We start from the raw sequence: 23,890 nt of genomic DNA, 5'->3' as shown, positions 1-23,890 counted from the left end.
TTGATTTAGAAAGCTGCCTGTGCCATACAGAAAAATGATGTTACAGAGGAGAACGTTCCCCACAAACACACCAATACATCCTGAGGGAATACTTCATCTCGGTCACGCACTCCATATTTTTTTTTCCCTCTTACCCATGTGCAGCCAATTAGCAGCACTTCAACATATTCATTACACATGCGGAAAACAGTAAACTATGGTCATTGGATAACACACACATGCGGGTGTACTGCAGACTGAATTCAAAACTGAAACATATTTAAACCATTACAGCACAGCAAAAGGAATAGAACAGACCTGCAAAGAAATGGTACAGTCCTCACTTATAACACAATACTCAAAAGATTGTGGTCAAGATTTTTGTTTTTAAAGAAATGTATTCACTTAGCAAAGACACATTAAAAATATATATAAAAATTGACAGTTAAGACATTTATAATGTTAAAAAAAGGTTTCTCTGTATTAAAAATGCATGCTATTCTTTTGAGCTTTCTATTCAAAGAAAAAAACGTATAATGGTATTCCAAAAATATTAAAGTGCCCCAATTATGCCATTTATAAGGTTCCTAATATTGTTTTAGGAGTCTCCTTCAATAGGCTTACATGCATGCATGGTCAAAATCTCTTTCCTTTTCTCAAAATATGCCTATAATATCAAATCATTTTCCAACGATTCTCAAACGATTAATTCGAAGAAGTTCTAAAATTCAGTCTCTCTAAACCTCTCCTTTCTGTGAGCCTGCTCTGCTCTAATTGGTCAGATGGCCCAGTCTGTTGTGATTGGTCTACCGCGTACAGCGTGTGTTGGAAATGATGCGCCCATTGCAAACAAACCACAGTGTTTGAGGGCGGGGGTCAAGTTGTTTGCGGCCAGCCAACGTAGAACATAGGCAGGAATTATGCAAATATGTTACCAAATGTGCAAATGTGAAGTGGGATTCGAATTACTGACGACTCATTTAGGCTGTTCAGAGTCAATTCTTTCTTTTGGGAGACAATAACTTTATTTATTGTGCACTTTTGGTTTTACATTTTTAGGCACAATTATGTTAATTTACATCTATGTTGTTTTGAATAAAATTTCAGTCAGCATTTCTTTTATTCTTCAAGGATAAAGCAATCTCAGAAAGCATCACATAACTTTGCTAAAAAGTATACTGTAGATAAAATTAAAACGTTTTGGTGGAAATTATGTAATATTGTGCATGCGATCTATGTTTTGTCTTTAATTGCATCATATCTTTAGCTTAGCAACATGTTCTTAATACTATTGGACTTAATCAGGAGTTAATAGTTCTGACTCGAGTTTCTTGCAGGCTTCATGTGAAGAGTGCTATTTGTGCAATGCGAGTGAGTGTTGCTGTGTACAGCATTTCAAATCAGTCATAATTGAGGTTTCATGTAGACAGCAGGCTGTGAGACAGCTCACTTGGTTTAGGAACAGATTGACAGAGAATGTTTGTAAGCTGGACAGGGAGCTGAGAGGTTTAGTGCAAATCATTTGTGTTGAAGATGAATGGGAACAAAAGCTTATCCATCAAACCAGCAGCCCGTGGTACTCGTACAGGGGAAAGCTCCCCCACTGTCTGAATAGAACATCCCATATAGGGCAACTCTTTCTCCTAAACTGTTCATGTCTGATCGGCAATAGTGAGAATTAATTGTACCTTGGGCTCTTTGCTTTGTGCGTCCTCTTTGATGCCTGGGACTACTTTGAAAGTGATGGCACCTTGCGACTGGGACTATAAACAGAGTAAAAAAAAAGACAACTATAACAAAGAGTGAAAAATTTAAGGGGGTCTGAATACTTTCCGTACCCACTGTATCAACAACCTTTTAAGCATATAAAAAGACAAAATTAATGCACCAGTGAACATTATTCATTTAATTCTATATTACGTATAGATAATACTATATTATGAAAGATTAACTTCCACTAGTTCGAAAACTTTTTTTTTTACATTTTATTTCTGCTAAAATAGCCAGGGGGATATATTAACCAACTTCAATATTAACTTAACAGCCTATAATGTTTCATACAGTAACCGTCCAAACATTTCCCTTTGGATAAAATCCCCTTTTCACAGCATTCTGTTATACTACAAAAGTTAAACATGCTGTTTCATGTTGACTTTCCACAGACACATGCACATACCAGGATGCAAATAATTTCCTCAGGTTTTTTGTCATCTACAGGGATACCGTTGACCTCTTTCAGCTCATCTCCGACATGTATCAGCCCTGGACACAACAAAGAGGAGTGGACAAAAAGGAAAAGTTAAGAGACCACATACAGCACTTTAGCAGTTTATTCAGTGTAATAAACCATCTCAGGCTTTGTGTAAACAAACTAAACATCTGGGTGCTGTTAGAGTGCATTTGTGTATAGAGAGAAAAGGTGCATCAGCGCTCACCACTTCTGTCTGCTGCCCCACCCCTCATGATGCGCGCCACTATGATTGCTCCAGTGTGTTCATCCTTCTTTATGGTGGCACCCTGTAACACACATACAAAAAGTCAATCACATTTACTAAGAAAACATGCAATTAAAAGTGACCAGGTTTATATGCATATAAAATGTTAAGCTTTACATTTTCATTAATACCTATTAGAATATTAAGTGTCTCACTTGTTTTGTTCCTGAATTATTGAGCAATTTTTTTAAAGGGGTCCTATTATGTTCTTTTTCAAAGTCTTGATTTTGTTTTGGGGGTGTACTAGAACAGGCTCTCATACTAGGTTGTTCGAAAAACACATTATTTTTCACATATCTTACATTATTACAACACCTCTCTCCCCAGTCTGGCATGAATGGCTCGAATAGTTCCTGTATCAAATGAAGGCCCGCCTGAAATACGAAATGTGCTGTGATTGGTTAGCTGGGCCAGTGTGTGTTTTGATTGGCACCACTCGTCAGCGCCTGGTCGGGAAATATCACGCCCCTTACCATAGCTGCCTGCGAGCTTCAGTGTAAATATTGCATCAAAATAAAAATCAATTTGAGCGCGATTTAAACCCGGATGATTGCAACCACTGTAAGTTCGTCTGCCTTGGGAAAGCTAGCGTGTCTCCGACATAGTGATAACACTTGTTGCCTTCTCTAGTGCAGCTCAACCAGGACTCGTCCCATTCGTCGATATTTGTGATATCACAAATCCCAGAAAATATGTGTTGTAGTCCAAATGAGTCGTTCGTTGTGGTTTTTGAAAAGTGATTTCTGTTAAATAAAATATCTCGTTTTGAATTGGACTTTGAGCTTTGTAACTTTGCAGATCTTTTTAATGCTCAAACAGCAACATTACAGACTAACTAAAGTTCAAAAAGTGAAAAAGCATAATAGCACCCCTTTAACAAATTGGTTAAACGAATGATTCAATGATTATATAATACATAATTAATAATAAATCAATGGTTTATTACTCTTGACCAACAGGTGGCGCTGTTACCAAATTGATGTGGCATGGTCAGTGTGAGGTGACAATGGCACAAACAAAGTTTGGTGCAAATACGTCAAAGCTTTGCAAAGATACAGCCTCAGATGCATTTTGGCATCTTAACCAGCAAATTCGTTGATGCTCTAAACGAAAACCGTTTCGTATATCGACACGAAAGCCATAACTTTTTGCCAGTTTGGTCTGAAGATGATCAGAGTCAAATTTGGTGAAAATTGGACAAACGGTCTAGTAGGAGTTCGAAAAAAATAGGTTTTTAACATGAATCAAAATGGCGGACAGGAAGTTTAGCCAATTATTGCAAAATTGGTATTGATGTTCTCCGCATGATGCAAGGAATCTATAAACATCAATCTCATTACAATATTATCATGTATGCAAAAGTTATTAGCATTTTTATAAATTGCTTTATAACTTTTGACCAAAAGGTGGCGCTGCGCCCAAACTTTTTGAGTGCCATCAGGGCATGGTGCCGAAGATGCATACCGATTTTCGTAATAACCAAGTCTAAGCGTTCTTAAAATATTGCATTTTTTAACAAAATTCAAAATGGCCGATGCCCAAAATGGCTGACACGAAAAAATTGGTATCTGACAAACCATCTAGGACGAGTTCGAAAAAGTAGGTTTTACGAACAATTAAAAATAGCGAAAAAACTAAACCTTGCGATTTTTGAATTTTGGTGTTCATTCGACGCGGCGTGAGCCAAGGATTCAGAGGAAAATTTTCATTTTGTGCCTTATGGTTCAAAAGTTATTAGCATAAAGAAATTGCAACTTTGGACAAGTGGTGGCGCTAGAGAGTTGGAGTTAGAGATTCCAAACTTGCTGTGGTTAATGTTGAGACTGTCTTCTATCAGTGTGTCAAATTTCACAACTTTCCCGCAAGTGGTTCTATGGGCTGCCATAGACTTTCGGCGGAAGAAAAAATTACGCTAACGGATACAATAGGTGCCACTGCACCTTCGGTTCTTGGTCCCTAAAAAACTACAAACAAGGCTGATGTTTGTGAGACCAAAGGTTGAGGAGAGACACAGTTTTTTAATAACTCAAAGGGGTTTGAGTTATTAATAATCATGATGAATAGTATTTATTTAATGTTATTTGTGTCAACATTTCATTTGCAACAACATTGTGAACTTTTACAACGATTCAAACGGCACCATAGCAAAACATATCTATTACATGCATAATTTTGCAAAAACATGAGCAGAGTTCTCTGCATAAAGGAACCAATACTGGCAGATCAATGTGTGCTAGTTGTTTTCTCCCCAATATGGTAGGAGGAATTCTTTGTTTAGTGTAAATTTAATTAAATACAATATGGAGTGTGTATATAAGGATGTTCACAGTGACCAGAGGAACGAAAGGCCAGTTTACACTGACAGAATGAACGTAACTATGCAACAGAGTAGGGCTGGGCGATATGGGCAAAAATTAATATCTCGGTATTTTTTGGCCAATTTGCGATATACGGTATATATCGCTGTATTTTCGTTTTTTTATTTAAAAAAATCTGTATATACAGGTGCATCTCAATAAATTAGAATGTCGTGGAAAAGTTCATTTATTTCAGTAATTCAACTCAAATTGTGAAACTCCTGTATTAAATAAATTCAATGACCGCCTAATGTTGTTCAACAAAACAATACATATTAAAGGCTATGAAAACAAAAAGTGAATGTAACCATGTAAGCCTTTATATCATGTGCAAAAAGGGTTAAAATCACATTTCATTCTAACATTGCAATCTAAAAACAAAAATAAGGCTTTTAAAGCGGAAGTTAAATTCACTAAACTAAAAATGAAAATAAATGAGAACAAAAGCACAGAGTTGTGTTAGGCTATTTTGATTACCCCATTACAGTCACTTTACAGTCAGTGCTATCATAAAAATAGACTTACTTGTAGGTTTAAAATTCTACACGTCACATTTATTGTCCAACTACAAATATTTCAGCAAAATGTATATTTTAGTCAGAATTATTGTGCTCCTATTTAACTGAGCTCTGTCTGTTTGGCGCGCATGCACGTGGCAGCGCTCGTTCACTGAAGTCTGTGTGAAGTTTAGCGGAGAATCGCAAAGTAAAAGGCTCATGTACACCTGACAGCAAAATGGAAATATTTCCATGACTTTCTAACATTTACAGATGGAAAATATACCTGTGAAATATAAGTTATGCATTCAGGAAGACAGCACATCTCAAACACATTAAACAGCACGAGTAGCCTCTAGTGTTTCTGTCAGCGGCACACACAGCCTTTCAGTCAGAGCATATGACGGGGCGAGCCGCTTAAACTAATATGCGAAACAAAACTATAAACTATACTATGTCTTACCAGTTTTTAAAGGCCTTAATATGAAGCTTGTCACATGTTTAGAACAAATTGGATTATGTACTTTCACGCAGCAGCTCAGTCGGTGTCCTCCTCTATATTTTCAGATGCGCTCGTATCAAACTACTGTATATCGATATAAACGGTATTGCCTCATATCGAATCGCTTATAAAGAAAACATCGATATATCGCACAAACTCGATATACAGCCCAGCCCCACAACGGAGTACAATTTTATGACATAATATGTCTCAAATTTAGTCAACTCTACTACATGTTTAAAAGTATTTACTTTTTCTTCACAAAAAGACTACATACTTTTTAGGGCACAAAATAAGTAGGTGAATTGAGACATATCAAGTCACTCGTTTCATTCCTGAATCAGTGTTCATGAATGAATCTGTTAAATTAATGAATCATAGATGAAGAGCATTACTCGTTTCACTCCTGAATGAATCAGTTTTTGAAAAACATCACTTGAAAAATTATTTAAATGGCTCACTGATGAAGAAAATTTTTAAATGTAAAGTCGGCAACACCAAAGCTCCAAAAGTATCAAATTTTATTTTTTAAAAAGACTGTCGCATAGCTCTTCATCAGACAAATGAACAACACTGATATCCCAATCTTTATAGGCCTACCTCCAGGTGATCAAAGGTCACATGACCGTACAATATTATCGTGATAATAATAATACCAAAACAATAACATATCAACCACGGAGAAAAACATAGAAACAAAAATAAGAAAATAAAAATAAATCAAAAACATATAAAGCTATTCAAAATACACTAATATAATTCTCAAAATATTGTTTAATAACATTAATTGATGCCTGCCTGGGTACATAAATACAAATCAATAACTACAAAGCGTTTATTATAGATATCTTATGTTTAAAGAAATGGACGAATATCAAAGTCCTCATTTAATCCTCTGGGGGACAACGTGTCTAGTGTATAAATCCAAAAGGCTTCGTGTTGTAAAAGCAATTTGTTGATGTCACCTCCACGACGCGGACACTTCACTACTTCAATACCTATGTACTGAAGATTGGAAACTGAGTGTCTTGAATCTGCAAAGTGCTGTGCTACCGGACTTTTTGGATTGCGATGTCTAATTGCACATCGATGTTCAGAGATGCAAGTTTTTAGAGATCTGCTAGTCTTACCAATATAACATAAATCACATGGGAACGCAACAGGTAAATGACATTAGCCGTCTTACATGAAATAGTGGCTCGAATTTTTTACATTTTTGCCGTGTGCGGATGTGTAAAGGTCGACGTCTTATATGTGAAATTACACTGTTGGCAGCTACCGCATCTGTAATTCCCATATGGTATTTTGTTCAAAAAATGAGCAGGTTTCAAATCAGCTCTAACCAAAAGATTTAGAAGATTAAGTGTTTTCTTGTGCACTAAATGAGGGGGTTTGTCAAAACATTTCTTAAGGTTGGGATCACTCTCTACCATATGTCAATGCTTCAATAAAACATTATCAATGTCCTTCGACACAGGTGAATATTGGATGTAACAGTTAACACGATGGTCAAATTTTTTATGTTTTTTAACGAGACTCTTGTTGTGACATCTTTAAAACGACTCGCTGCCGACTGAATCCACTCTTCTCGATATGATCGTTTTCTCAATCTCTGTGATAAAATTTGTGATTGCTGTTGAAAATCTTCATCACTGCTGCAAATATGGCGAATACGACTAAATTGAGAAATTGGTAACGAGTGCTTTAATGACACGGGGTGATAGGATTGTCCGTGTAAAATAGTGTTACGGTCAGTTGGTTTGCGATACAAAGTAGTTTCAATGCCTGATGCAGTACGAAGAACAAGCACATCCAAAAAATTCATTCTCTTGATGAAATTCCATAGTAAATCTCAACGCACTACAATTATTATTAACCAAACTATGAAACTCTAGTAGCTCAGATTCAGTACCACTCCATACTAAAAAAAACATCATCAATGTATCGTTTCCATAGAACAATGTGTCTCAAGAAATCATTCGCCACAGGATTTAACACAAACTGATGTTCAAACAACCCGCAATAAAGATGCAAAACTTGGGGCCATCTTGGAACCCATGCTGACTCCTGAGATCTGCAGATAGTAATCTGACCCAAAGAAAAAATTATTATGTGAAAGCACTTTTTTCTTAGTCGAGCACCCAGTTGAGATCGATGTGCGTGCTTTTGCCTGCTCTTCACTGATGAAGAAAGTAATTTATTTGATTCCTGAATGGATTAGTGATTTCGAACGAATCAGTTGAACAACTGATTCAGTGACTCACTTCGTAACAGGCAACTACCACTACCTACTTGCATAAATATGTATAAAGACCCACTGCTAATACACAGACTTACTGTGCACAAAAACAGACAATCGGAGCGATACAAACTGTGAAAAGGTTTAGTATACACATGGCCACGGAAACATTTAACATGCGTACATGTGACTTTCTATGCATTTGTTTGAAGGAAAGTAAGTGCTCTGTGACTGTGGAGTATGGCTAGATACACACAACCACTTAATGGCTTAAATGGACTGCTATGACTGCCAAAAACACAAGCAGGAATGCAAAAGCACAAGCTATCCATGGCACTGGTCTGCAAACAATATGCCAGCTCTGTGTGTCATCCTGCCGCCATACATACTCATGCACTACTATAACAAGAGACATGTGGCCAGATGCTCACAGCATTGGCTGGCAATATACACACACAAACACATGGCCAAATTAGAGAGCGAGACTAAGACAGCAAGACTCCTATCAGGGAGCAAGGCTATTCACACACAAACAAACATGTCAGAGAGTCTGAACTTTAGTCTGCCTTCTTTCGCCCTCTGTTTTCTACATCAGTGTCTCTAAGGCTGTTATTATTTCTGAAGCATCCATGACAGTGGATGAAGGTGTGGCGCGGTTCCTCCAGTGTGCATGTGTGTTTAAAACCTATTGCAGTTTTTACCTCACCTCATTTCAGGTGTCTAAAGAGGTGAAAAAATGACCTTGATCAATTTGTTCCATTGGCACATCAATAGGATTTTTTTTAAACCCTAGAAATGTCATCATCATGACTCATGAATTAGCTCAAGGTCCTCCTCTGATGTGTTAAACACAGACTTTAAGATGGAAAGAGCAGCCTTTTGTCGTCACTCCCTTCAGAAGACTTTGAATTTCCTGTTGATCAAATAATTTGAACAATTTGGTGACCTGGGAGGATAAAAAGTTTGGGAGGTGACAGAAACCAGTGATCAGCTTAGCGGTTACATCTCAATGTGAGATAATACAGTGGTGTTTATGACACACATGAGGGAGATTGAGAGAGAAAGGGAGTAAAGAAAGAGAATTAGACCACAGACACACCATTTAATTTTGTAAAATGTGAAAGTGAATGGTAGAACCAGACATGTCCACAAGTCTTTCATCTGAAGTCGAGTCAAGTCTAAAGTCTTTAAACTGGAGTTAGAGTCAAGTGTGGAGTAATTTTATTAATTGTTGCAAATTATTTTTAAAAATCCTATTTACAAGGTTGCTTTTTAAAGACAAAATATGTTCCAGGGATACTACTAGGATTCTAGTTCAACTTGTCTTCCTCTACCTGTATACATGGAGTCAATCCAAGATACAAAAATACATTAATACATGTAAAATTATTAATTTGAGGAGGCCCGTTCATATTCAAAATAATCTGTAACATGTAGCCAATAGATACTAATTAATCTAATACTAGATCTAATTAAATCACCAATTAATCACACAATTTTAGCTGAGAACATCCCCCCTCCCCCCCCAAAAAAAGATCAGTTAAAACATTGGTGTTAGATAAAGCATTGAACAGGCATTACAAAAAGTTTTAGAAATAAAAATTTATTCAATATAGAATAAATAATGATAATAGATGGGCATTAATAGGTTTTAAAAAATGAATATTAAAATATGAAAACATTTTTTTAATGAAATGATACTCAATATATGAAACTAAAACCTCCAGTAGGTGGGTTAGGTCTTAATGATTAAGTGAGTCATTCAGTCATTCATTCAACCGACTCTAAATGAAGCAAGTGACTGTCTTTATGAATCATTCACTCGATTAATTCAGGAAGAGACATAACTTTTATTAGGTGTTGCATCTGAATAAATCTTTAGAGATTATCAAAATGTTCATTTGAAGCGTACATTTTTGCATTATGATGTGTCAAACCTGAACACACAAACCTGAATGTTACTAACATTTGTGGATGCGTTCTAAGATGTGATACGTTCTAATATTTGATGCTGTCATTCCGGTATCTTTAATTGTTTTCACACATTCACTACCCAATCTTCATGAAGTCCCTGACGGTGGCTCCCGCCATGTTTCAAACTCTCCTGACATTTTGGAATGTACATGCAATGCGTAAATACTATGATAAGAGTCTGATCTACATCAAGGAAATACGTAATGCAGATTTAGTAAAAGCATATAAGTAAATTACAAGTTCTTTCTTTATGATATCAGTAGTTATCAGTAGTTTAGGATAAAAGACTCGAGTTATGTTTAAAATATGTCAAGTCGAGTCAAGTCTGGAATCATTTCAGGTCGAGTCTGAAGTCTATTAAAATTAGACTCAAGTGAGAATCGAATCCAAGTCACTAACTTGAGTGCCCATCTCTGGGTAGAACCCGTCCAAAACCTTTCCTTTTTAATCAAAACATGAATAATTTCAATAAACTATCACTGATCTGAAGGTAGTCCGTTTAATTGAGTGTGGAAGGAGTTTTTTTCCAGTGTACTGGAACAGATCATTATTCACTCAACGAGGTTATTATTCATATCAATACATCATTACACAGTCAACATTCTGGCTCATTGTGCAAGGCAAAGACTCTTAGATATACATAATGCTTTCATAAAAGATAAAGGCAAAACAAAAGCCAAGACAAATTTCTGTCACATCCAATTAAAAAGGATATTTCTAATATGATTAATAATCATCTAACCCATAATGACTAACATCATTCTGCTATGCTAGCACACTGATCAGAAGCCAGATAAACAGCTTCTATAAACCTCTAACAAACTCACATTTGAGGCCTGGCTTAGAACTGCCCACAGATGGAAGGACAGTTTTTCAACAACAAAGCAAGGTAGGTGTATGTTTTTCTCTTTGCTTGGTGACAAACAAACAAATAAATTAACTAAATTAAAATGAAATATAAAACTATATAATATATATATACTGTGTATATGGTGTAAGAGCTCTTGGTGTAAGAGCATCAGCTGATATTATTCAGGTGCAGGTTTGGCCTGAGACAGACATCTCTGCCTAGGACATAATTGACTTCCTCCAAATCACACATGCTGCTGAGATTCATGCTACACAAGGCTGACTAACCAAACTCATCACGCAGGCACAATTTACCCATCAGGAACTCCACCTCTGTTAGTCATCCTTGCAATCACACTCTCACGATCCTCGCAAGTACAACTTCATTCTTGCTGTAAGGTCACTTGTTATAGGCAGCCGGAGGAAATGAGCAGGTTCTTTGATTGAGCATTTTCAAGGTTTTCTTATTTCCTCTTGTTGCTGAGGTCTGCCCATTAAAACATGCTCTATAAATAGACTTTAATGAAAAATTTTCCTCTGAACGTCGAGAGAGAGAAAGCAGAAACTGAGACAGAAGAAAAATTAAGCAAGTTAGAATAAGAGGCCGCGGCTCCCTAAATTACTCATCAGTAACGTGACCCACGGCTGTCAGTTGTGAAGGTGATCAGCTCCATATGCTGAATCTCTTAGCACATAAATGCTAATGACTGTTATTATAAGGCCAGCCAAAAGTGGATGGTTTAATCTGTGCAGAGCTCAGAGCGCCGGGACAGCAGTCATTCTTCAGAGACGGTTCATCTGTTGACAGATTGCCAGATGCAAAAATCAAGCGCACATCACTGCCACTCCTAACTGTGTGATGACAGTAACTGCTCACGTGTACTCTTACTCTCACGACAGTGACATTAGATGAAGACGATGGATTCCCTTTCTTTTGTACAAACACACAAAGACAATCTACAAGGTCATTAGATGTTAAACAGATGTTGTGGGTGCCAAAGGGTCAAGGGGTGTGCCTGGTTAGCATGGCCCAATTAGCCCCTGCTGGTTGATTTCTACACCATTCTGCCACCAAAATGTATTCTTTTCTTTACAACAATTAGCTGTACTGTTTTATATTTGAATTAGTTGTATACATACATGCGTTAGTTTTGCTATCTTAGTGAGGACATTGCATAGATTTCCATTGATTTTATATCAGATTAATTATATTTTCTATCACCTAACCCAGTGGTTCCCAATCCTGGTCCTGGAGAACCCCCAACACTGCACGGTTTTGGTGTCTCTCTTATCTGACACACACATTGGAGGTCTTGGAGCAGGGGTGTCAAACTCAGTTCCTGGAGTGCCGCAGCCCTGCAGAGTTTTGTTCCAACCCTGCTCCAATACACGTACCATGTCGTTTTTAAATAAGCCTGAAGGACTTGATTATCTGGATCAGGTGTGTTTAATTAGGGTTGGAGCTAAACTGTGCAGGGCTCTGGCCCACCAGGAACTGAGTTTGACACCCCTGTCTTGGATTCTTCACTAATGAGCTGATGAGTTGAATCAGGTGTGTTTGAATAGGGATACATCTAAAATGTGCAGTGTTGGGGGTTCTCCAGGACCAAGATTTGGAACCATTGACCTAACCCAACCCCTACCCCAAAACCTACCCATCACAGAAACATGTGCAGAACGCTAGATTTAAATAAAAATATCTTTTGGCTGATTTCTAAGCCCTTTTAACTACGGAGGACATTGTGGGTTGTCAAAGTACAAACCCAATTCCAAAAAAGTTGGGACACTGTACAAATTGTGAGTAAAAAAGGAATGGAATAATTTACAAATCTCATAAACTTATATTTTATTCACAATAGAATATAGATAACATATCAAATGTTGAAAGTGAGACATTTTGAAATGTCATGCCAAATATTGGCTCATTTTGGATTTCATGAGAACTACACATTCCAAAAAAGTTGGGACAGGTAGCAATAAGAGGCCAGAAAAGTTAAATGTACATATAAGGAACAGCTGGAGGACCAATTTGCAACTTATTAGGTCAATTGGCAACATGATTGGGTATAAAAAGAGTCTCTCAGAAGTCAAGATGGGCAGAGGATCACCAATTCCCCCAATGCTGCGGCGAAAAATAGTGGAGCAATATCAGAAAGGAGTTTCTCAGAGAAAAATTGCAAAGTTTGAAGTTATCATCATCTACAGTGCATAATATCATCCAAAGATTCAGAGAATCTGGAACAATCTCTGTGCGTAAGGGTCAAGGCCGGAAAACCATACTGGATGCCCGTGATCTTCGGGCCCTTAGACGGCACTGCATCACATACAGGAATGCTACTGTAATGGAAATCACAACAGGAATTCTTCCAGAAAACATTGTCGGTGAACACAATCCACCGTGCCATTCGCTGTAGCCGGCTAAAACTCTATAGGTCAAAAAAGAAGCCATATCTAAACATGATCCAGATTCGCAGGCGTTTTCTCTGGGCCAAGGCTCATTTAAAATGGATAACTTGAAAGTGGAAAACTGTTCTGTGGTCAGACGAATCAAAATTTGAAGTCTTTTTTGGAAAACTGGGATGCCATGTCATCCGGACTAAAGAGGACAAGAACAACCCAAGTTGTTATCAGCGCTCAGTTCAGAAGCCTACATCTCTGATGGTATGGGGTTGCATGAGTGCGTGCGGCATGAGCAGCTTACACATCTGGAAAGGCACCATCAATGCTGAAAGGTATATCCAAGTTCTAGAACAACATATGCTCCCATCCAGACGTCATCTCTTTCAGGGAAGACCTTGCATTTCCAACATGACAATGCCAGACCACATACTGCATCAATTACAACATCATGACTGCGTAGAAGGATCCGGGTACTGAAATGGCCAGCCTGCAGTCCAGATCCTTCACCCATAGAAAACATTTGGCGTATCATAAAGAGGAAGATGCGACAAAGAAGAACTAAGACAGTTGAGCAACTAGAAGCCTGCATTAGACAAGAATGGGACAACATTCCTATTCATAAACTTGAGCAACTTGTCTCCTCAGTCCCCAGACGTTTGCAGACTGTTATAAAAAGAAGAGGGGATGCCACACAGTGGTAAACATGGCCTTGTCCCAACTTTTTTGAGATGTGTTGATGCCATGAAATTTAAAATCAACTTATTTTTCCCTTAAAATGATACATTTTCTCAGTTTAAACATTTGATATGTCATCTATGTTGTATTCTGAATAAAATATTGAAATTTGAAACTTCCACATCATTGCATTCTGTTTTTATTCACAATTTGTACAGTGTCCCAACTTCTTTGGAATCGGGTTTGTATTTCACAATATAACATTTGGTTCTCAAGTATAGTAAAATCAAGTACACACACACACTCTCTACCGTTTAAAATTGTGCGGTTGGCAATTTTTTTGTGTGTTTTTGAAAGAAGTATCTTAAGCTCACCATAGCTGCATTTATTTGATAAAAAATACAGTAAGAACTGAGTTTTTGTGAAATATTATTGAAATGAGAAATAACAGTTTTATAATTGAATGTATTTTAAAATGTAATTGAAGACTGGAGTAATTTGCCAGCACAAGAATAAGTGTCACATGATCCTTCAGAAATCATTCTAATAGGCTGATTTGGTGCTAGGTAACATTTCTTATTATCTATGTTGAAAACAGCTGCGCTGCTTAATATTTTTGTGGAAACCATTTTTACAGGATTCTTTGATGAACAAAGTTCAAAAGAACAGCATTTATTTGAAATACAAATGTTTTATAACATTTCCTGTCACTTTTGATGAATTTAGTGTGTATAAATGGCAGGTATTTAACTTATGGGGGGACCACCTGTGCCAGCCAAGCAATGGCCATTTAGATGAATGGGAAAGCTAACAGATAGATTTCTCCATGTATTATAGATCTTTTTGGTGCATACCAAGACATTAAGCTTTTTCAAACACACTCTCGTCATCATCATGACATAACTTCTTCAAACATAATTACAATTAGAATCTGAGGTTCAGTAAATGTCAGCAGAACCTAAGCTCTAGCCATCAAGACAGACCTGAAAAAACAAATACAAAGACCCGGGCCGAGACAGAGCATGTGTTTGACACAAAGTCACTTAAACTGGCGTGAAAACATAAACAAAGATACACACTCTCTTCAATTCACTGCTCAAATGAACATAAATTACAGAGAACCACATGGCTGTGTCTGCTGTAGATTTGGCGGGGAGAAAGCTGGAGTGGAAAAGACAGCAAAACAAACAACAGCGAGGTCATTAAAACACAATTAACCACAATTATCACTGCTGATTTATGCCACCTGCAAGTATGCCAGTAGGTAGAAGATACACGTTAAACAGGGTAACAGTTATTAAACTTCCAATTATAAATGCACACATACAAACACACAGTGAGACTTGAAACAAATTGAGTCTGTGATGTTTCATATATTGACTGTTATACTGACCCTTCATTGACCTGCTCCGTAAACACTCAATGTTGCTTTAACCCTGCTGTATTACAGTTCCATCATTAACAGGTATTATGTTGAAAAGGAAAATTGGGTCTCATTAAGGTAATAATGGCTGAGGAATACCAGGATATGTGCTGAAAACAGGACAGGCCTGAATGGAAATAAATAAGAATGACAGGAAGGTAAATGGGAATGGGTGGAGGTAAAGAGAGAATGAGGGGGAGAGGGAAGTTGAGGCTTGGGATAAAACGATGGATACCATCTTTTATGTCTCCTGCAGTATGACCCTGAAGGCTAGACACGGTCATTTTATATCTAATGGGAAAACACACTCCAAAACAGCTTTCCAACAGTGATTTTTTTCCAAAATACGGCACAAAGCAACTAAAATATGCAGCTAATAAGAACCAATTTTATTTTTAATATTATTTAATATGGGCTTTTGGACTAAAAATATTCCTAAGTAGTTGAGGCTATAGAGTACCACACAACAAAAAAGAAAAAAAGATTTCTTGCATGCTTTTGTGATCGATGATGCTCAGGCCAAAACACAGACATGGAAAGTGTACATGTTTATTCATAAGTATCAAAGACTGAAATCGATGTGTGTGTCTGTGGTTTCACACACTGGATCATCCATAGGCAGCCTTTTAAGTGTTGCCTGTGTTCATCGTATTTACCCCACTAAGAAAACATCACTTTCAGTAGACAGATCTTGTTCCTTCACCTACATGAGGAAATGCCTTCACAAGGCAAGCAGATCTCACTACACAAAGAACACTGTGTGTGCACTCTGTAACAGGATATAGACAGAAACATAGATACTTGGGAAAATCAGAGCACACTATGCAGAGGAAGAAATGAAAGATTAGAAAAATGCAAAAGGTGAGGAGAGTAGCCTGAACCCCACACTTACATAATGACCAGTGACAAACTCCCTAATAAATCTTCCTTTAAAATACTCTTTTATTAAAAAGATTATTATTCTTTTAAAAATGTATTAATTATACAATTATTTTAAATAAATTAAAAGTTTATTCTGTTGACAAGGCTGTATATCATGGAAGGGATGCATGAAGGAACCTAATAGAATAGCCTAACTTTGCCTGGACAATATATCAGTCTATTACTGATCTCAAGTAACGTGGGAGATGAGTGACACATTAGCTCTCAGGTCAACATTACCCTCTGACGGTGCATGTCAGTGTCTGTCCTCAATGTCTCACTGGAGCGAACATTCTCTTCCACTCGGAGCTATCAGGGCCATGATATATTTCTCCTGAGCACACAGATGCATCTCAAAGCGCTAACATGTGTGCTCCCATCTTTCACCCTAATCTAATTTGTGCCTCCATTATTTCTAGAAAGTGACATTACCTTAGTGCTCGGTTTTTCATCGCTAACCCAAACAGATGACCTTATAATCTTCTATGACCTTATAATGCTTCAAAAGAAATGAAAAGAAAAAAAAAAACATGAAAACCTTAAGCAGCAAAAGCTAACTTCAAATTAAGGTAGAAATAGACACCATGTGGTTATTAGTGCTGTCAAGTAATTACATTTTTATATCCAATTAATTTCATTGTGTGCCAAATAATTATTGCAATTAATCGCAAATGAATCGCCATACAGGGGCTTTTTTTGCCCTCATATCTTGAAATTTAGGGGCATTTAAATGTATTCTCTAGGCTACATCATGCAATGAGTCGTTGTCCTGCATCATTTTCATCAATTAGCAATTGCATGCAATGCAATGCAAGTATTTTGTATTAATTTTAACATGTTATTTTTTCATAGTTATTTGAACGAAATTAACATGTAATGTTAATTTGACAGTCCTTGTAGTTATACAGTAATTTGTATAAAGTTTACATTTACACTTATATCCTTTTATGTCATTCACAGAAGTTCTCATACCACATATATGACTGATATAACTATTGATATCAAGAACCAAACAACACTGTTTGGAAATATCCAGCATCAAAACAGATACAAAAAAAATTCTAATGAAGCCGCTGGCGAGGAAACATTAATGAAGCTTTGTGTCATCAACCAATGAGGAAATGAGAACAGTGTGAACTTTTATAGCACAGAATGTCTGTTGGCTGTGCTTGCGTTTCAAGGCTCAACATGACAAATCTAAGCTCAGACATTCAGAATTTTTATTATTTTTTTCCAAAGTAGCAAGTCTTGTTTTGGCTTCACGGTCTCCGAGACTTGGTCCTTTACCACTACATAGATCTATTTGCCATGAACAGTCAACAGCAATAAGCCAAAAGAAACAAGTGTTCTCGGAAGTTTAGCATGCTTCATTGACACTGTCCTGGGGTACTGAAACTGTCTGAGGAAAAATCACACAAACTCCAATGCACACTCGACTGACCAGCCTTCTGCTGGAACTGCAGTTCTCAAACTCACAATATTCAATCCAACAGCAAAAAAAGTCAAGTGTGATTCTATATATATTGTTCAGCCAAACTGATTTTCTTCAAAAAAACAAAAACCCCCCCCAAAGATTATGTACTGCACAACACATTTTACATGCCTAGAGCCAGATTCTCAAAAATCTTAAAGGGGTCATATGATGCGATTTCAATTTTTCCTTTCTCTTTGGAGTGTTACAAGCTCTTGGTGCATAAAGATCATCTGTAAAGTTGCAAAGACTAAAGTCTCAAATCCAAAGAGATATTCTTTATAAAAGCTAAGAGTCAGCCACGCCTACCTAAAATGGCTCGTTCTAACACGCCCCCCACATGTCTACGTTACTATGTGGGAAGATTTGCATAACGGCGCCCAAATGTTCACGCAAAGAAAGGCGGCGTAACTTTTATTCTAGCTGTAGTATTGTTGCTGCCGCCATGTCGTGAAGGCACTGTGTGATTCGTTGTGAAAGCGAAACTACTTTGTTTGGCCTTCCAAAAGAGGACGATATCTGCTTCGTCATGCCTGGAGCGGATCTGTGCTGGTTGCTGAGGAAATACTACAACTTTGCGCTGTGGATCGCCGGATCGGCTTTCACCGTGGACGAAGCGGAGTCCAGCCCGTGGTCGTCACATGCGGTTGCCGCAAGCCCTCCGGTCGCTCCTTCGTCGAATCTGCCGCCTCTGCTCACTCAGCCCGTCAGCCATTCCTCACTTTATCCCCCAGTCTCTGCTCACTCTAGGCCGCCGTGTTTCGTTGTGAAAGCGAAACTTTGTTTGGCCTTCCAAAAATGGACACGACTAGAAATCAGTGGTTAAGTTGTATTTACAACACTGTTCCTGAACACGTCAACCCAGATATTCAGATGTGTGCAGCACATTTTATGGAGAACTGTTTACTGATCCTGGCAGAGTAGACTACAATGCATGTCGGCTGTTCTGACTCACAGACTGGAAGTACGTGTTTTATATTTAAAGAGTTTTTATATATTTAAAGCGAGTTTTTTTTTAGCAGTGTAGAGTATTGCTTGTTTGTCATTTCTCCGATCACAAATGCAGACATGGTTTTATGTTTACTTGGCGCGAGTCATTATAATCCATAATTATGTCCCCACTGGATGCAACGAATGCCTCGTTTATAATGGGTTTTCATGTTTTTGAATAATCGCTCCGGCCGGACAGGGCATCACAGTATGGTAGAGGCGTAACATTTCGTCACACGTTTGAGGTATTCGGCCAATCACAACACACTGGATAGCTGGCCAGTCAGAGCACATCTCGCTTTTTCAGACGGATGAGCTTTGTAAAAATCGACGCGTTTCAGAAAGGCGGGGCACAGAGGAAAAACAATAATGTACAGTATGTGGAAAATAATGTGTTTTTTTAACCTTAAACCACAAACACATTTCATTACACCAAATACACAAAATAATGTTCTTTTTAGCAGCATATCATATGACCCCTTTAAGAAAAGTAAAAAAGTTTGTAAGAATGTTTCTAAAGTGCAATTCATAGAAAATTCCTAAGTTCTCAAATATTTTCAAAAGAACATATTGTTTTTGTCTTAAAAGAAAATGACAGGCTTTGTTGCTATTTGATTGTATGGTGGTTCTTGCTGAAGATTCGCTGATCATCTCCAAGTAATACCGATTACAGTAATATCGATTACCGTAATAACGGCTGACGGGGAGTTCTGCACTAGGAGATAGTTGTTGCTTTTGTCAATGAAAATTATGACTAAATAGTCGTCAACGAACCTTTATCACGTGACGAAAACGAGATGAGACGAGACGAGAATGCTGGTCATGTGACGATGACGATAATTAAATGTACAATGCAATATCATTGACGAATAAAAACGAGACGAAATGTGGCTTACAAAATAAAAACTACGCTAAAATGTCTCTTCATTTTCGTTGACCAAAACGAGATGAAACTAAATGTTATTATTATTATTTTGCAGTATTTCTGTTTCCTGTGTCTCAGGGGCATCAGGGGCTGCATCAGGTCGCACTGCTCAGACGCAGGCGACGTCACTTCCTCAAGCCCCACTCGCGGCATTATTTAGAACAGTGTTTCCCAACCGGGGTCTGTCGAGAGCAGGGGTGCCGTGTAAAAATCCTTTTTTTATATTTTTAAATTGCTAAAATGTTCAAAAAAGCAGCTATTATATAATATCCATTTCTAATGCCGCCAATAATTAGAGATGCACAGAAAATTAGTTCACCGCTCAGGATTCATTTGTGTGTGTGTGTGTGCGTGCATGCGTTATCCCGCTCTATGCGTATGTGCATTATCCATAGACTGTATGGTATTATCCCGCTCTGTGTGTGCGTTATCCCGCTCTATGCGCATGTGTGCTCCGCTCAGTTGCTCGCGGCCCATGTGACTGCTGTTCCGATGAGCATGAACGCTGTATGAATGGAAAACTAAAATGACAGTTTCACACAAAGACTAGACTAAAACTAAAATTAAAACAGGCCGCCAAAAACAACACTACTAGGAGAGGCTTTTTTTAATGTGCCGTGTATTTTAAATAGGCCTAGTTATTTTTGTAGAGTCTGCCTCAAAATGGAGTGGTTTGTTGTGCTCATTTGTGCGGCATCTTTCTTGTGCTCTCTCAAGAGTGAATGTGTCATGTGAATTTGTGTGTAAGAGTATTTGCGATGCTTTTGAAAAAGTATGTCAATTATACAATTAAAAATGAGGTCCCTATTTGACTCCCCTAGTTAGGGATAAAAGATTTTGTTGGGCAGGCTCCATCTTAAATGCAAGCACCTAGAAGAGAATATGCTTGCCAAAATAAGGAATGAAAAGAGTGCACACACAATCTCTATCTATAGCCAAATCATCTTATTGGCAAATGTCTGTTCTGTCTACTGTTCTCCTATTACTCAGTCTGACAATCTGGATTTAACCTACACACTTTATCTATCCAACAAACACACATCCATACACACAGTCTTTTGCCTTCCTATAAACCTTTCAGTAACCTTAACCAAAATGACACATTCTTTAAATAAAATCTATCCCTGAGCTCACTTCTGCTGCAGTCACCCCACGTGTATGCTGATCCAAGCCCATTTATTTCAGCATCCTGCCATTGCTGCTAATAAATCAGCAGGTTAAAGTTACCAAATAGAGGGGAGAGCATTTGAGGATTTGGGTCCCATCCCCAGAGTCCAAACACTTGAACCCCCCTCCACTTTCTCCTTATTACTCCCCTTACTAAAATACGCATGATGTCATGATCTGAAAAATTATAGCAATTAATCAGAGCTACTGAATCCTACCCATTCGACTAATCACAATTATACAAACTGAATCCTCCTCAGAGGCAGAGGCCTGCAAACTACCACACACCAGAGAAGAGAAGAAAGAGAAATTAAACTTTAAGAGACAGTTCAACTTTTCAGTACTTTTGTCATAATGACTGCACTGGCTGTCTGCACCTGATATATAATATTTCAAGATCAGATAAAAAAAATTAAATAAATAAATAAAAATTGACATTTGACTTCTTGACTGAAAAACAGCTAGAGGTTTTTGAGAACTTGGGCCACAGGTCACACTATACCTAACCAAATCCCAATGTTTATTGAGAGGAAAGAAGAGATTTATTTTGCATTTCATTTCACATAGAAGAAAGTAACATGCACAATTTCACTATAAAATTGAGTGCTGATCGACTACAGATGTTAAATCTAAATTCTGGACGCATCTAATCTGGAACGCATTTGAAATCCATCATTAATTGTCCACTTATACACCCTTTTTTAGAACTTATAAACATAATCCTGTAGGGCCATTCACAAAAACAATGGAACTGAACAGAAGGTGTGTTTATTATGAATGGTCTCTCATACATAAAGTGCTAACAATTAATATAATTAATTGTGACATTTTATATAGCACTTCAAAAATATGTAAAGTACCTTGAGTATTTTAAGGAAGAAAACCACCTCCAGTGTGTAGCATCCACCTGGATGATGTGACAGCAGCCATAGTGCACCCACCACACATCTGTTAATTGTTGGAGAGGAGTGATTAAGCCAATCAAAAGATATAGGGATGATTAGGAAGCCATGATGAACAGAGCGCAGTGGGCAAATTTGGTCAGGATGCCAGGGTTATACCTCTACTATTTTCAAAGGACTTCCTGAGATTTTTTTCATGACCAAAGAGGTCAGGGATACAGTTTAACGTCTCATCCAAAGGATGGTGCATTTTGACTGTTCAACATCCCCATCGATAGGACACACACCGAGCACCCCCTGCTGGCCTCACTAGCACCTCTTCCAGCAGCAACCTACTTTTCTCAAGAGGTCTCCCATCCAAAGTACTGAACAGGCTCAACCCTGCTTAGCTTCAGTGATCAACCAGGTGAGAGGTTCAGAGTGATAGCTGCTGGCTTTAATGTACACTACTATTAAAAAGTTATTATTTGATCAAAAATAGTAAAAACGGTCATATATTAAAATAAAAACTAATTTCAATTGTAGAAATATTTCACTATTTTAAAATGCAATTTATTCCTGTGATGGCATTTACTAATATACTGATTTGGTGCTCAAGACACTTTCAAGAAAAATTTATTTTTTATCAATGTTAAAAATTGTTGTCCTGATCAATATTTCTGTGGGAACCGTGATACTTTTTTAATTCTTTCATGAATAGAAGAAACAGCATTTATTTAAAATTAAAAAAAAAAAAGTTTTGTCACTTTTGATTAATTTAATGCATCGTTGCTGGGAAAAAAAACACTATGACAATGCAGTCTATTTAGATGCAATCAAAAACTAGTTAGCCATCACATGTATTACAAGCATGGCCCGACTTACCATTGGGCTTGAATGGGCTGCAGCCCAGGGGCCCCGCCTTAATCCATTTACATTTGTTCAGCTATGTGCCAGTCAGAAATTATTAGCTGCATTTCAACTGCGCACACGGGCCAGCCGGGGCTAACAGCTTCCAGCTTCCAACTACAACATTCGAACCCATAATCAAACAGCATAAACTGGAATTTATTATTTTTTTTCACATAGAAAAAGGACACGCGTATTAAATCACGTCTGCGCTGAACCGAATCGCCGATTAATTTGTGATCACATGGCTACTTTAAACGGTTCCATTAAGCCTTTAGCCCAAAAGAGCGCACATTTACAAAGATGATAAATTCTCACATGTTCACACCTCACTTCTTTACAGAGGATGATTCTATATTATATTAATGTTCCACTAAATTAATCTGAAGAGTTTTGAGCGCTCTTTCCCGTCCAAAGACTATAGAATACCCAAATATCTTAAAGGGACTTTGTCCCGTCTCACTACCTCCACACAAAGTGGAGCAGAAATTTCTAAAAAAATTGGCCATTTACAGGGTTCATTCGGTCATGAAAAACCCAGAAAGCTTTGGAAAAGTCGTGGAAATTTATTTTACAAATCTCTATATAATAGAATATATGTTTAATCACGTCCTGAATCTTGGTTTTACTTATTTTCGCAGGTTTTCAAAATTCCCGCAAACATTTATTTAATATACAATGTAGGTTAGATGAGTTAAAAAAATTCACACAGAATATCAGATTAAGTCAGTCATTTGTAAACAGCGCGAGTGGTTCAGCTGTACCGCGTCTTCTCGTTCTCACTCTCAAAATTGCCTCACATCAGCGCATCTCCTCTGCACTAAGATAGCTGCTGCACGCTGCAATACAAGACTTTAGCTCAGCTGACAGAACTGTCACTTGCCTAATCGGGTCAGTGTTGCATCATCACAAAAGTTTATTATTTGCACGTATTTTTAAACCAGTTGGTACTCACGCACTCCAAACTAGTTTTCTGGGCGCTCACGGTCACATCCAAAGCACCCGCGTGTGTGTGTGTGTGTGTGTGTGTGTGTGTGTGCGCGCGAGTGAGCGGGGTGTGTGTGTGTGTGTGCGCGCGAGTGAGCGAGGGAGAGAGAGAGCGGTGTGTGTGTGTGTTTATGTGTGGGTGCGTGCGTGCGTGCGTGAGCGCGCGAGCGAGAGAGAGCGAGACACATCACAGTGGAGTCAGCTGTCTTAACCGTGGCTTGTGTACCGCAAACAAATTCATCACTGTGT

General features: G+C 37.8%; 1 protein-coding gene across 1 annotated transcript in view; it reads right to left on the bottom strand.

The window, feature by feature from the left end:
• The window catches only part of mpp7a (MAGUK p55 scaffold protein 7a), a 67,811-nt gene that overhangs the window by 39,607 nt on the left and 4,314 nt on the right, over window positions 1-23,890 (bottom strand). Inside the window, exons 3-5 of the mRNA XM_016230470.1 lie at window positions 2,415-2,496; window positions 2,156-2,241; window positions 1,668-1,742 (exon numbers count right to left, since the gene is read on the bottom strand). Of these exons, the coding sequence (XP_016085956.1) occupies window positions 1,668-1,742; window positions 2,156-2,241; window positions 2,415-2,496 (243 nt within the window). The remainder of the gene's footprint in view (window positions 1-1,667; window positions 1,743-2,155; window positions 2,242-2,414; window positions 2,497-23,890) is intronic.

This window comes from Sinocyclocheilus grahami, unplaced genomic scaffold (genome assembly GCF_001515645.1).
Source record: "Sinocyclocheilus grahami isolate Dianchi unplaced genomic scaffold, SAMN03320097.WGS_v1.1 scaffold371.1, whole genome shotgun sequence".
Lineage (NCBI taxonomy): Eukaryota > Metazoa > Chordata > Actinopteri > Cypriniformes > Cyprinidae > Sinocyclocheilus > Sinocyclocheilus grahami.
Note: the sequence above shows the minus strand (reverse complement) of the source record. Positions and strands in the feature narration are given on the sequence as shown.